Here is a 14642-nt window from a genome sequence, read left to right as displayed (position 1 = left end):
AGACTGGGCTGGGGCGATATGGGGGTGCTGGCCCCCCGCAGAAGGGGGTGCATATCAGGGATCAGCCCGTGCCCATCAAATGCAGAAGGGACACTGCCACGTGCTCTGTGCCCCGAGGAGCCATGGGGCTCGGCTGCTGCAGGGCAGGATGCGGCCAGCGGCTGTGGGGATGGATGCGACGTCCCTGCCTGCTGCGCTGGGCTGCCTGCTCCGCCAATCTCCCCAGTCTTTTGTTAAGAGCCAATGGGTACAAATAGCTGGTTTCCATATGCACAGCAGCATCTGTTACTGCCAGGGAGATTTGCATTGCTAAATGTAAATTGGGTGTTATGTCATTTATCATAAAGGGGACGGTGGCGGGGGGTGCTGAGGGGAGGCCGCAAACATCGGAGAAGTTGTCATAACAAATCACACAACTCATCTTTCGCCCTAGCAGAAAGGTGCCGAGCAACCTGGGAGGGCTTTGTGTGTGGAGGAGAGGGGCCGGCCCCTCATCCAGACAGGGAAACTGAGGCACAAGTGCTGGGGGGGGGGCATCTAGGGGGTGTTGTGGAGAACCCAGACCCACAGCTGGTCGCTAACCCAGTGGTGGCAGCTCAGTACAGGAGTTGCTGGAAGGGGCAGAGCATGGCTGGGGCTCCTCAGTGGATGCTCAGCTGCTCGCTTCCAGCTTGCTGCCCCTGGGCCGGGATCCCCGTCCCGCCCCGTCCCTCCCAGCCCTGCTGCAGACGCCTCCCCGTGTGTCCTGCCCTCCTCCAGCCTCGGCCAGCACTCAGAGCCTCGCACCACAGCCAGACCTCCGGCCCCGCTCCCTTGCCATGAAGGGCCCCCTGCTCGGAGCCATGTTCTCCCGGCACGTCAAGAGGCACCCCGGAGTGAGTCCCCCATCACCCCTCTGGCCGGATTCCCTGCATCCTTCTGCCCCTCGCCCACTCCCAGACCCCTTCGCCATTACCCCTCCATCTCTCCCTTCCCTCCCCTGGGATGTGTGCCCTGCACCTACCCTCACCCTTCTCCCCTTATCCCTTATTCCTCCTCCACCCACTGCTCTCTCCTCCAGCTCCGCTTCCACCCCAAGCCTCTTCTCAGCCCCCTCTGCCCTCCCCATGCCATCCCAGGGCTGTCCCCCCCGCTCGCTTGCTGCCGCCTTGCACTTGGCCCGCCTGGCTCCTGCAGCACCCCGCAGGTGCTGGGGGGTCCTGCCCGTGCCCCCCACGTGAGCCACCCACATCCAGCACCGTTGGGGTGCAGCAGGGCTGGGCTTTGTGCGCATGGAGGCATTTGTATCCAGCCTCACTCACTGGCAGTTGCATGGGTGGACAGAGGGAGCTGCTCCCTGCTCTGGGGGGGGGTCTTTGGAAGGGGGTGGGAATGGAAGCTCAGCATGCTGCTGGCCAGCCCCCACACAGCCACTTTGATCCTGGTTTGATGTGCCAGCTCCTGTCCTTCCAGCCTTCCCCATTCCCTGCCACCAAAACCTTCCAGATCCTCCAAGAGGACCACAGTTGTGTGTCCCCACCCTGCCAGGAAGGTCCCCCCCATGGCAGGGCTCTTGCCCCTGCCAGAGGGTCCCCGGTGTCCTCCCTGCATCCTGCCAGGGGCTGGTGACCCGCGCAGGGTTGATGAGCTGCTGGTGCCGGGCTGAAAGTCACGTAAGCGCTTGGCAGCTGGGTTTGTGGGGAGGCAGAGCTGCCAGGCTGGAAAGGATGATGAGCCGTGGCTGAGCACCAGGCCGGCTCCGGTGCTAAGAGGCTGGCGGCCAGGCAGGAGGCGCGGGAGGCTGGGGCCTCTCCCATGCTGGAGGATGCCCGGGTGATTCTGCAACTGCTGCGAGAGCACGGGTGTGCAGCAAGGGCCAGGGCTCTTGTGCCAACTTTGCAGCACAGCTGCAGGACAGGGATTTGGGGCTTTTCTGCTCATGCCCCACTGCGGTGCCTGCAGCTGTCAAGCAGAGATTTGTGCATGGCTTGAGGGGGCGCAGCAGGGTCCCCGAGCAGCGTGTGTGAGGGGCGGTGGGCCTGGATGCCCGTGCCTGAAGCACCTGCAGCCGTCCCGCAGGGCTGGTGCCAGCAGAAGTTGCTGTGGCAGTTTCTGAGACGTCGTTCTTCACACGCGACCACCTGGGCAGGTATATCAGGGCTCCCACCTTGCAGCAGAGCCCCCCACTGCCCACCCGCCTGGCGGTGACCCACGGCCTTGCCGAGCCCAAGGAGCCTGGTGCTGGTGAGGTACAGGAGCCCTGGCAGGACAAGTACCACGGGCACACTGCCCACACCACCGGGCATCACTCCGGCTGCTCGCCTTTGCACGCGAACTTGCCGCAGGCACTGGGGCTGGTGTGATGAACCCCTGGCACGAGCTGCTCAGCCCAGTGCCCTCGCCTCACCTGGCACCTGCACACATTTGCTTTCTCCTTCCCGCTGCTTTTGCAGCCAGTGCGGTGGGATGAGGGCCAGGTCCCTGCTCTGTCAGTGCTGGCTCTGGCTCTCCACAGGCTCACGGTGAGGTGCGGGTGGTGGCTGTGACAGGGCTGGGGGGTGCCTGAGGTCCTGGGGCACATGTGCCTTACCCTGGACATGGCCATCTGCAGCTCCCACCATTAGGGTTAAGGGGCAAACATTCCTGGGCAGCTCAGCCCCACAGATAAATGCCCACAAGCAGCATTTTAATGCTCTGTATGCTTAAGGTCAGACTTGTAACGTCTTATTTATTTCCGTGTGCATGGAGGAGGCTGTTCCCAGAACTCTGTAGCCCCCTTGCCTGCCGCATGCCTGGTCCCGCTGCTCCCCCTACCTTTAATTCTTCCCAGGCATTAATTACCCAGAAGGTGTCAGCAGCAGATGGTGAGACGGATCCATCGCCCCGAATCTCCTCCAACAGACACTGCAATTCCCGGCGCTGTGGAGTTCTTCTTGATTAGCCGGCGCGGCTGGGTAGTGGCTACTGCCAGATCCTCTTGGCACCTGGCCGCACACAGCGCAAAAGATCATTATCTGCTGATGCCTCTAACCTCCCGAATCGGCACCGGCATCTGCCGGGCGAGAGCACGGCGTGCTGCTTGGCTTGGGCTTTGGCGCTGCAGAGCAGGGTGTGGGCCATGCAGGGGCATCGGGAAGGATGCGGGGTGGCCAGCTAGGACTGAGGGGCAGGGAAGGAGCCTGTGGGGAGTGGGAGACATTTTATGTCAAGGTGTCTTCCCCACAAGACACCTTCCCTGTGGGGGTGCTTGGTGGAGAACAGCCCAGGGAGGTTCAGCTGGATCCTGCTTTTTGTGTTTTGGAGCCCCCCCCCACCAACCCCCCAGCCTCATCCAGGTGGGGAAACTGAGTCACCACACAGTGGGTGGGTGGGTGGGGGTTCGGAGACACTTGCTGAGAGCTCGAGCTGCCAAACAGCACTGCGGATATAACCCAAGAGCTCAGGTGCTGGCAATGCAAACTGCGCTGAGTGCGAGGCGCTCGCTGTGCACCACCGGCCCCCGCTCCCGCGCTGCCACTAATGGGCACGGCGAGGCGCCGGCCGTGTTTGCCTTCCCAGGGGCACAGGTTGGCGGGAGGTTCATTACACTCCGACCGTCTTCCCTGGCGCGGGGGCCACAGCAATTTGGGGGAGGTCAGAGCTGCTGCGTCTCAGCTCCGATTGAGGCCGCGTCCCCCTGGGCACCGGGGATTGGCAGCGCGAGGAGGGGGGAGTGGAGACAAGGAGATGGAGCTGCTCACCCTGCAGTGGTGAGATGAAAGCCCTGCCTTGGGGGGGGGACTGCTCGCAGGGACCCCCACCATGGTGGCCAAGGCAGTACCAAGGGGGTAGCTGAGTGCCCCCCCCCCCGTGCTGTTACCGCTTCTCAGAGCCCTGCCTTGCACCCAGCAGCACAGTGCAGTGAATGCAGCACCTCAGCAGCAGCAGGGGATGCAGCCCCAGCTGTCCTGTGCTTGGCAGGGACATGGGACAGGAGGACACTGGGTGCTGGACCTGCGGAGAGGGGGTAGCTTGCTGGGGTGGGGGTCCACACTCTGCCTGCAGACCAAATGGACCCCATGTCCTGGGGGGCACCACCAGCTAGGTGCAGGTACCCTCAGCTATGCCAGTGAGCATGGGGCCGGGCCGGCAGTGGGGAAGTGATTTCTCATTCTAAACCCAATTCCTCTCCAACATGAGCCGATTTTTCTCTCCCTCTTTTAATTCAGTCACTCAAGCTGACAGCTACACTGTGTACTGCAGCCCAGCTACAGGATTGCTCTGCCATATTTCCCCTGTAAATCTCCCAGTGTGTCAGCTCTCCCTTTCACTCTCCAGTCGGCCTGATAAATATTCATTTTATTGGGGTATTTTTCATTTTTCTCTCTCTCTCTGCAGCTCGTTCCCCTCATTGGCTTCATCAGCGTTGGACTGGGCAGCGCTGTGCTGTACTTGCTCAGGCTGGCCCTGTACAGCCCGGACGTCAGGTATGGGGGTGCTGGCACGCAGCCCACATGCACCATGCACCCAGCGCAGCGCTGGGGTCTGCAAGGTGCTCCCCCCTGCTCAAAAACCTCTGTGGGGGGCTCTGAGGGGTGGGCACAGACCAGCAGCACCAAGGGACAAGGGAAGCCGAGGCACTGCCTGCCCTGCCCCTGCTTGGGGGTGCCTCAAGGCCCCCTCCAGCCCTGCAGCTCCAGGAATGGCACCGGCATCTGGGGGACGCAGGGAGGGGAGCGGGAGACGGGCACGCTCCGAGGAAGGGCAGAGAGCAGGGTGGGCGCAGGAGTGACGAGGCAGATAACAGCAGCGTGCGACTGATGGATGGACAGACGGACAGCCAGACAGCCGGCGTGGGGCTGGATGGATTGACAGAGGGCCAGAGAGGGCTGTGAAAACAGCGGGACAGCTGGCTGCTGAAGGGCTGGGGCGCAAGGTTGGAGGGGTGGCTAGGCAGATAAAAAACCGTGCAAGGACGAATGGCGAAGGGGAGGAAGACGAGGTGTAAGGATAGATTGATGAGGAACAGAGGCTGGATGGATTGGCATAGGGAAAGGCAGGCACGCTGCAGCGTGCAAGGCGTTTTTTTTTTTTTTTCCCCTTATAACTGAGTGGCCCATGGTCCCTGCAGCCCCACGCTGTCTAATGCCTATCTAATATTTGTTTGCTCCGGGTAAAACGCTCATTGATTTAATTTGATGCCAGCTGCCCAGGGTACTTAGCTCAGCAATTAGCAGATCCAGGCACCTTGTCTTTGATGGTGGAAGCGCAGGGGTGTGCGCCTGTTTGTCAAGGGGGGGGGATAAAACAACAGCAGCCCGCCTAGCACATTAATGCCACTAAACAGCTCCAGGGGTCTGCAATCACAGCACAGCTCCCCCCTCCCTGCCCCAGCACACGCATCTTCCGAGATGGAAAATTCTGCTCTTGGCCAACACCAGCGGATTGCAGGGGGAGGGAGGGAGGGAGAGGACAGGAGCTGCTTTCTCCAGGGTCCCATCCCACGGCTCTGCTGGCCTTCTGCAACCCCCCCGGGACAGGACAGAACGTTTCCTCCTTGGTCAGAAGCCAGCCGGAGCCCCCGACCCGCCGGCACAGCAGATGCAACGATGGTGTCCAGGATTAGCCCTGCACGGAGATAGGGCTGGAGGCACCTATGGGGGTGAAATGGGGAGGGGGTGTCTGTGGGGCCCTACCCCTCCCCTTACAGGTGCTGACAGCCCCATTGCTTCTTGCAGCTGGGACCGAAAAAATAATCCTGAACCCTGGAATAAGCTGGGCCCCACGGACCAGTATAAAGTGAGCACTGGGGTGAACTGGGGGGCCTGGCTCTCTGGGGAGGGGGCATGGGCACCTTTCAGGGACCAGCACCACGCTGTGCTTGGGGAAGAGGGGGGAACAGAATCAACCCTGGGACGGAGGCAGGGGGGCACAAGCCCTTGAATGCCCCCACCCCTGCTCATACCCCTCCCCTTTCCAGTTCATGGCAGTTTCCACCGACTACAAGAGCCTCAAGAAGGACCGGCCCAGCTTCTGAGCTGCTGCCTTGTGCCAGCCCCCCCAGCACCTTCTGCAGCCCCCCCCCCCAGCACCGCTGCCCTGCTCCACAACAGCCCCAGCACCAGGCTGGACCCCTGCACCAAGCCCCCTCACTCCAGGCCCCCCCCCGGCCTGCCCTGCAGCAGCTGCTGCTTGCACCACCTCTCCCGCCAGCCCCATCTGCATCAAACACGTAGACCGGTAATAAAACAAATCGCTGAGGGGAGCGAGGAGGATGGCTCGTGGCTTCCCAGGCCCACCAACACAGGAGCAGCCCAACACCCCGTGCCCTGCATGGGCCGGGGGCTTGCGTCCCGCTGGAAGCCGCGGTTCCCAGCCCTGACCCCGCAGCGCCGCGCTTCCTCTCTCCCACGCTCCAGGGGTGCCCCCGGAGCTCCCCCGCGAGGGTCCTGGCCCAGGGGAGGCCACAGGAAGCCAGATCTGGGGAGGAAAAAAGAGGAGGGCTGGAGGGGGGAGTCGAACACAACCAGATGCACTGCATGCAGGCGCCTGTTCCCCGCCCCGGGGCCTACGTGCCACACGGCACGGCCTGGCCTTTGCCACGGGCAGGGGGGGCCTGTCTGGTGCTGTTTGGTTTGGCCAAGAAGGAGAATTAAAGGCCAGGATTTTAGGAAGCGACGAGCGGGACGTGCCTAGGGCTGGCAGCAGGGGAGCTGTCGAGGCTCCACCACCTCCAGCCATGCCAGGACCGCGGGTGCTGCCACTGTCCTCACACCCTGTGGCACGAGGGGCACAGGGAGGGGTACTGGGGGGCACTGGGACCGTGTCTGGTTCTGATGGGGGCCTGGGGATGCCATCGGCCGCGTCCTCCCCCCGTCTCCAGCCCCAGCTCAGCGCAGCCCACACACCTCCAGGCAGGCAGGCTCTGCCCCCACTTTTATTAGCATACCCCCCATGGAAAATTGCAAGACTTCCTCGGGCAGAAGGGAGGAGGCTGGAGCCAGGATTGGTCCCGTCCCACCCCACGGGGGTTGGTTGGTCTCTATACCCTAATACTGAGCAAGATGGGGGGGCACCCAGGGAGAGGAGGTGCCCAGCCCCAGAGGTGCTGGTGGGGACGAAGGAGAGCAGGGAATGCATGGGATGGGTTTGGCTCCCCCTCGCCCCAGAGTCCAGGCCTGGCAGGAGAGGCAAGAACCCCCCCCCTCAGCGGTCACTGAAGCCAGGCATGGGGAAGGCACGAGCAAAGGTCTCCACGCGCTGGCGCAGCTCTGCCAAGCGCTGCTGCGTCTCCACATCCTGCAGCAAAAAGGTCTTGAACTCCTGGAGCTTGCCTGGGTGCAGAAGGGAGAGGGAGGAGCAGGTGAGAGGGGCATGGGGGGGCACAGCAGCCCCATCCTGCCCCAAACAGAGGTGCCCACTCGCAGCCACAGCCCAGGGCCCTGCTAACTCACTGGTTTTGCTCTTGACATCCAGGGCCAGCGCTATGCCTTCATCGATGAATCCCACCACTTTCTGGAAATCCTCCTCGCGGAAGTGGCGGGAGGTCAGCGCAGGGGCCCCTAGGGACACGGACACGTCAGGGCTGTGAGCTGCACCAGGGGGTACACCCAACAGGAGCCAAACCCACCAAGCTGTTCCTAAGGTCCCTGAAGTACTCCCAGACCCCTTCCCATAAGGGGTCCTCAAAGAGGGGTGAAGGGGAAGGGAGACATCCTGGAGAGACGACAACCTGGGGACCCCTCCCCAGGGAAGGAGCTGGGTGGGGGCAGGAATCTCCTTCCCAGAACAAGGCCTGTCCCTCACCCAGGCGCAGCCCTCCCGGCGTGAGCGCGCTCTTGTCCCCCGGGCACGTGTTCTTGTTGGCCGTGATGGAAACGAGCTCCAGGACCCGCTCAGCCCGGGCGCCATCGATGCCCTTGGGCCGCAGGTCCACCAGCACCAGGTGGTTGTCGGTGCCACCTGGGGAGCAAGGGACACAAGGTGAGTGGTGACAGCCCCTCTCCCCTGCAGCCCCGCTCCCTCTGTGCTACCTCCAGAGCCCTGCCCTGCACCCTCAGCCCCCTTCCCCTTGTTCCCCGCGGCCAGGACGGAGGCACTACCTGACACCAGGGTGTACCCGCGCTGCAGCAGCGCCTGTGCCATGGCTTTGGCATTCTTCAGCACCTGCTGGCAGTACTGGCGGAACGCAGGAGAGCTGGCCTGGGGGGGGGACAGACCGCATCCATCAGCATGGGGCCTGGCACAGCCCAGCCCAGCCCTGGATCCTCCCCCCGCAGACCTGCTTGAGGGCCACAGCTACGGCAGCGATGGCGTGGTTGTGAGGCCCCCCTTGCAGGGAGGGGAAGACGGCGAAGTTGATCCTGTCCTCCAGATCATAGAGTGTCTCCTTGCCAGTCTTCTTATCCACCGAGCGCACACCCTTGCGATAGAAGATGAGGCCTGACCTGTGGGCAAGAAAGCATGGCACTGCTCCTCCCAGCACAGCCTGGCCCCTCTACACCAGTGCAGCACCAGCACCATCACCACGCTGCTCTGGGCCTGCCGGGTGTCCTCCCTCCTGCCCCAGGTCTGGGGGCTGCCCCCAGACAGAGCATGAAAATCAAACTGCTTTGCACCCCCACTGGGCGCTGGAGCCTTCCCAAGGAATGGCAGTGGGATGCGGCCTCACCTGGCGCCACGCAGGGTCTTGTGCGTGGTGCTGGTCACCAGGTCCGCGTGCTCAAAGGGCGACGGGATGGCCTTGGCAGCCACCAACCCGCTGATGTGTGCCATGTCCGCCAGCAGGTACGCCTTCACCTCCTCGCACACCTGGGGATGTGGCAGTCAGGGACTGGCCCCATCCCCGCGGTGCGCCTGCACCCAGGCAGCGAGGGCTCCTGTCCCCGTGGCACCGCACCGCCTCCCCGCACCTTCTTCATGCGAGCATAGTCGATGAGGCGGGCGTACGCACTGGTGCCAGCGATGACAAGGCGAGGACGGAAGAGCCGCGCCGTCACCTCCAGCTGGTCGTAGTCGATCAGCCCTGTGGCTGGCTGCAAGGGATGGACAGACAGAGAGATGACAGACACACACCTCCCCTTGCAGCTCTGAGCATGGCGTGGCTGAGAGCCCGCAGAGCATCACACAACATGAGGACATAGCACATGGGGGCAGTGGGACAGGGGATGGCGGGGTGCTAGGGCACCCCAGGGGCACTGCTGGGGCTCAGCCAGCCACCCCCTGACTCACATCGAGCTTGTAGGGCATGGACTCAAAGAAGATGGACGTGGCTGAGATCCTCTTGACATCTGACATGTACCCGTGCGTGAGGCTGTGGGGGAAGGCAGAGGTGCAGGTTGAGGCTGGGACCCCCCCAAGGGGTGCAGACTCCCAGCTGCCTCACCCCGACACCTACTGGCCCCCATCAGGCAGGTCCAGCCCCATCAGGCGGTCGTGGGGCTGCAGCAGGGCTGTGTAGGCTGCAAAGTTGGCCGGAGACCCTGAGTAGGGCTGAACATTCACGCCCCAGCGGGCAGGGTCCAGGTCAAACGCCTCCAGAGCCCGCTGCTCGCACAGCAGCTCGATTTGGTCCACCACCTCAGCTCCCCCGTAGTACCTGGGGACAGGGAAGTGGTTATAGGGTATCCCCATCTGCGAACCCCACTGGGGACCTTGGGGGAGAGGAGAGCTTCCCTTCTGTACACCCCTGCTGGCCCTGGGGTCCCTGCGACCCTTCCTGCAGCTGAATACCGACTGCAGGAGGACCCCTGAAGCTGCCAGCACCCCCTGGCCAAGCCCAGAGCCCGTGACTCCCCTTTACCTCTTGCCTGGGTACCCCTCTGAGTACTTGTTGTTGAGGCAGGAGCCCAGGGCCTCGAGAGCTGCCCGGCTGCAGAAATTCTGGGGACGAAGAGGCTCAGAGTTGGGGTGCCACAGCTCATGGGAGACGGACCACTGCCGTCCCCGCTCCCAGCGCCCCCTATCCCGCCTCAGACCCCCTACTCCACCTCAGAGGCGATGAGCTCCAGCCCTCGGCACTGCCGATCCTTCTCCTTCTGGACCAGGGACCACATCTCGGGGTCGCTCTCGGCAAGGCTCTCCTGCCCCGTCCAGCCAGGCAGGTGCCCGACGGCTGCTGCCGCGGCCGTGCCATGCTGCGCTCGCCAGCTGCCAGCACCCAGCTGGGCGCATCGCTGCAGAGCCTGTGTGGGACGGGGGGGGGCTCAGAGGTTGCCACCCCTCATGGGCAGCTGCCAGGCCCCGATACCCCAAAGCACCCCCGGAGCTGTGAGCAGCAGCACGAGGAGCAGGACCCCGGTGCTCTGGCTCCCGCTGGCACCCCGCAAGGTGGGTGTGGGCAAGTGGGACCCCCCCCTCCCGGAGCTACCCCAGCCCATAGCCAGAGCTTGAGCAGCTCTGGTGAAGGAGCAGCAGCAACAGCAGCAAAACCTGCTGCGAGTATACGAGGGCGCATGCAGGGGAGCTGCACGTGCGTACACGTGGGCACCTGGTGGGATGGGGGGGGGCCACCAGGACAGATGGATGCTAGGACAGATGGACCCCCAGCCCCCGGGGACCGGGACCCCAGGACCCCTCAGTGCACAACAGCAACCGGCAGAGCCACAGGGTCAGCCGGGGGGGGCCCCACGGATCCTGGGGGAGCCCAGCACGTGTGCTCGGGGGGGGGGGGGACCCCGAGCACCCCCAGCCCCGTTCCCCACCGACGGCTTCATGCCCAGGGGGGTCCCCACGCACGTGTGCGGCCCCGTCCTGGTGCCGGGTGATGTAACCACCGCCGCCCCATTGCATCACCCGCCGGGCCGCGGCCCCCCCCCCGGCGCGGGGCACAGCGTGGAGCCGCCCCCGTCCCGCCCCGTCGGGCAGGGGCCAAGGCCGGCGGCGGCGGCGGCTGCCCCCGGGGTCGGCACCGCGACCGGGGACTTTGGGATGGACGCGAAGGTCGCGAGGGGGGGGGGACGGGGCAGGGGGGTGGAGTAGGGGGAGTGTGGGGGGGTAAAGGGCACGGCTGAGAGGGACGAGAGGAAAATGGGGGGCGGAGGGGGGGGGCGGGGCGTACCGGGACCCCCTGCAGGCAGCGGGACCCCCACAAGCACCGGGAGCCCCCCCCCCCTCCGTGGGCACCGCAACTCCCCTGCGGGCAGCGGGACCCCCCCGAGCATCGGGACCTCCACGTGCACCGGGACCCCCCCCCGAGCACCGGGAGCCCCCGCAGGCACCGGGAGCCCTGCGGAAACCGGGAGCACCGTGAACAACCCCCCCCCACCCCCCGGCACCGCCCCACCCCCGACATCGCCCCCCATCCCCCCCAGACACCGGGACCCCCCACACACCGACACCTGCCCCCCCCCACCTGTACTGGGCCCCCCCCGAGCACCGGGCCCGGCCATCAGGACCCCCCGCCCCCCCCCCCGAGCACCGGGACCTCCCTGCGGGCACCGAGACCCCGAGGGGACCGTGCCCCCCCCCCCCCGTCTCACCGTGCCCAGGCGCAGAGGCCACATCGCGGCCGGCTGCAGGCGGGTCCCGGCCGGGTCCCGGTGCCGTCCCCGGTCCCTGCCCCGCCTCCCGGGGGGGCGGGGCGCGGGGCTGCCGGTACCGCGGGGCACGCCGGGACCCGGGGTCTGGGCCCCCTCCCACCGTGGGGGGGGGGGAGGGGGTGGTCCCGGGACCGGAGCCCCCCCCCCACCCCTCCGGCTTTCCCCCCCCCATCGGCCGCTCGGCACGCCGCACGGAGCCTTTTCCATTTTTTTTTTTCCTTTTTATTTTTGTCATTTTACTTTTATATATTTTTTTTTCTTATTTTTTTTTCTCCGTTTTCATTTTTCTTTAAAAAAAAAAAAATATTCCCAAGAAGCCCCCTCCGGAGCCGGGCCGGGACCCCCGCCCCCTCGAACCCCCTCTCCACGGCCCCCGGGGGACTGCGGGTGCTGGCAGGGTGCTCCCGACGGGCGGGGCTCCGGGGGCTGTCTCGGGGTGCTGCCCCCCCACCCCCCCAAATCGGGGACCCCCCCGGGGGGGTGTCACCGCATACACACAGCCCGGCTGCCCCCAGACGTGGGCACCGAGCCCGGGACCTGCCGGGACAGAGCCCACGTGCGGGGCTGAGCCCGGCCACAATGGGGTGGCAGCGGGGAGGCAGCCCCCAGATTCCCGTGGGGGGGGGGGTGGAGGAGGGGTGCAGGAGCCCCCTCCCCACCCGCCTCGGTGCTCCCCGGCCGTCAGCCGAAGTAGGGCTTCTCGTGCTGGAAGTTGGAGTCGGGGCAGACCTTCTGCACCAGCTTGTAGTCGATGCTGAGGAAGGAGATGAAGATGCAGATGACCTTGAAGGGCTTGGCGCAGAGCCAGGCGGCGTGGCTCTGCGTGTGCTCGGTGAAGCACACCTTGGAGGGGTCGTAGAGGCAGGGCTTGTTCTTCCGCGCCCGGTTGGTCTTCTCGTACTCCACGTGGCAGTTGAGGGCCTTGGCCGGGCGCCCCTCGGGCAGGGTGCTCTGCTGGGGGGGCAGGCGAGGGGGCGGCGGGGGCGCCGGCACCAGTACCTCGAAGCCCACCGCCTTGGAGGGGGGCACGATGCTGACCGAGACGTTGCCCAGGCTGGAGGAGTTGTGGCGGAAATAGACGCTGAAGGTCCCGTTGATGTGGTCCACGATCTTCCCCGTCACCAGCAGGCTGAACTTGAGCGTCTTGATGTTGAAGTAGAAGTCGCCCCAGCCGAAGATCTTCTTGGTGCGGCTGGACTTGAGTGAGGGCTTGCGCCGGGCACGGGGGCTCAGCAGCTCCCCGGCCGTCCCATTCTTCTGCCAGTCCCAGGGGCTCTGCGCTGCACCGAGGGGCTGCCCGGCACCCCGGGGGAGCTCAGCCGGCATCAGCCGCCCGGGGTCGAGCATCGGGGGCTTTAGGGTGCCATAGGGGACATCCTTGAGGAGGCCAGAGGTGCCCAGCTCCAGGTACCCGAGGGTCTTGGTGATGTGGCCCTCAGCGCACACAGTCTGGGGAAAGAGGGCAGAGGCTGCACAACTGTGTGCTGCCACCCCTCCATCATCCTCCTACCTGGCCCCACACGTGCATCCCTCCTGCACTGTGCCCTCCTCGTGCACCATGCATCGCTCCTGCACCCTGCATCCCTCCTGCACGATGCCCTCCTGAACCATGCATCCCTCCTGCACCGTGCATCCTTCCTACAATGTGCTCTCCTCCTGCACCGTGCATCCCTCCTGCACCCATCCTGCTCCCAGGGCCCCTCCTGTCCACCATGCCCCAGCTAAGTCCAGGTCCAAACAGGGCTTCACACTGCCCACATCCCCCTGCACCAGCCTTCACCAGACACATAGAAGCAGCCAGGGCTGATTCCCCAGCATCACCCATTTCCCTGTGATGGGAAGAAGCAGGACGCTGGGCAATTTGTTATTGCCTGCCCCGCTTTATCTGAGCCTATTAAAACAGGGGGATGAGGGGCAGCAGCATGCACAGAGAGGGGGAGGCAGCGGAGCCCCGCACCGCCTGCCAGGGAAGCCTAATTGCATTACCCAGAGCCTCTGATCTGCAGCTGAAATTACAGAGACTCCCGCCAGGCTGCTCAGTGGCTGCTCCGCCCTCCAGGATAATTGCACCGGGGCTGACACAGATGAAGAGTGGGGTGCATTGTTTGCAGAGGGGCACACGTAAAGAACAAGCAGGTCCCCCTCGCCCTGCTGGGAGGGCACTTTCTGTATTCTGCCAGGGGGGGAACCTGCATCTAAAGCAGAAAAGATGGGCAGTGGAGGGGGGGAGCAAAAGCTAGAGCTAAAACATCCCTGCACCAGCACCACCATGGGACCAGGGCCCCAGGCACAGGCTCCCAGCAGGGTGAGGAGGGTCAGCACCTCGCCTGCCATGGCAAAGCAAGGCAGCGACCTGGCGTCTCCTTACCCTGGGCCCCCATCTCCAATGTGCCATGTCTGAGCATTTCCCATGTCCGAGCATCTCCCGTGTCTGAACATCCCTCTCATCTGAGCCCGTCCTGCCTCCCTCCTGTCCCTCACGCTGGCTGCTCCTGGCTTGGCACCTGGCGTGCCCCTCGCGCCCTGCCAGCTGCTCCCGGTGCACACAACGCTGCTCCTGCCGCCCCGGCCTCGTCAATCACTGTCGCTGCGAGCTGGCAGGTGCTGGGCTGTGCTGGCAGGTTTTGATCTGGACAGTGACCTGTTTCCCGAAGGGGATGTGGGGAGGAGGAGGAGGAGGACAGTGAGTGGAAGCGCCAGCTGGAAGGGCTAAGGTGTGTGAGGGGGAGGCTGCTGGGGTCTCATCCTGGCACCGCAGTCCTGCAACACCACCAGCACGGCTCAGCACTGCTGCATGCCTTGTGTGCACCTCCCATGGGCCCCCACCAGGGAGGGACAAACCCCGGTGTCCCCACACTCCCTGCAGCCACCTGGGGCTGTGCATGCGGTCATGTCTCAGCTGGCCACCGTGAAGGATGGCACAGGCTGGGCACTGCCACCTCTTGGCTCCGCTGCCTGATCCCCTTCCTGCTGCTTATGCTGGGCTGAGCCCATAAATCTGCCCTGATGTGCCGGGTCTCGCCTGCGCCACGCTGCCAGGAGTGCACAGGACTGGCCGACGGATGAGCCCCTGCGTGGGGAGCTGGGTGAGGGGAGCCCCGGGCGGGGGGCGCTGAGCCCTGGGTCTGTGGGCAGGGCAGGAGA

The 14642-nt window shown here is 64.8% G+C and overlaps 3 protein-coding genes across 3 annotated transcripts; 1 reads left to right on the top strand and 2 right to left on the bottom strand.

Annotated features, from left to right (window-relative positions):
- Positions 1–780: 780 nt before the first annotated feature.
- On the top strand, positions 781–6348 carry NDUFA4L2 (NDUFA4 mitochondrial complex associated like 2). Its single transcript, XM_032204826.1, has 4 exons — positions 781–875; positions 4357–4445; positions 5697–5757; positions 5939–6348. The coding sequence occupies exons 1-4, from the start codon at positions 819–821 to the stop codon at positions 5993–5995; spliced, it is 264 nt and encodes an 87-aa protein (XP_032060717.1). The 5' UTR covers positions 781–818; the 3' UTR covers positions 5996–6348.
- A 449-nt stretch (positions 6349–6797) lies between these two features.
- On the bottom strand, positions 6798–11507 carry SHMT2 (serine hydroxymethyltransferase 2). Its single transcript, XM_032204783.1, has 12 exons — positions 11439–11507; positions 9948–10142; positions 9761–9840; positions 9356–9556; positions 9190–9271; positions 8871–8993; positions 8630–8769; positions 8240–8405; positions 8061–8160; positions 7765–7920; positions 7413–7520; positions 6798–7292 (listed from the first exon to the last, which is right to left on the bottom strand). The coding sequence occupies exons 1-12, from the start codon at positions 11460–11462 to the stop codon at positions 7165–7167; spliced, it is 1503 nt and encodes a 500-aa protein (XP_032060674.1). The 5' UTR covers positions 11463–11507; the 3' UTR covers positions 6798–7164.
- A 672-nt stretch (positions 11508–12179) lies between these two features.
- Positions 12180–13026, bottom strand: NXPH4 (neurexophilin 4). Its single transcript, XM_032204730.1, has 2 exons — positions 13009–13026; positions 12180–12947 (listed from the first exon to the last, which is right to left on the bottom strand). The coding sequence occupies exons 1-2, from the start codon at positions 13024–13026 to the stop codon at positions 12180–12182; spliced, it is 786 nt and encodes a 261-aa protein (XP_032060621.1).
- Positions 13027–14642: the final 1616 nt, after the last annotated feature.

This window comes from Aythya fuligula, chromosome 29, assembly GCF_009819795.1.
Source record: "Aythya fuligula isolate bAytFul2 chromosome 29, bAytFul2.pri, whole genome shotgun sequence".
Taxonomy (NCBI): domain Eukaryota; kingdom Metazoa; phylum Chordata; class Aves; order Anseriformes; family Anatidae; genus Aythya; species Aythya fuligula.
The sequence above is the reverse complement of the archived record's forward strand: the minus strand, read 5'-3'. Positions and strand labels throughout refer to the sequence as shown.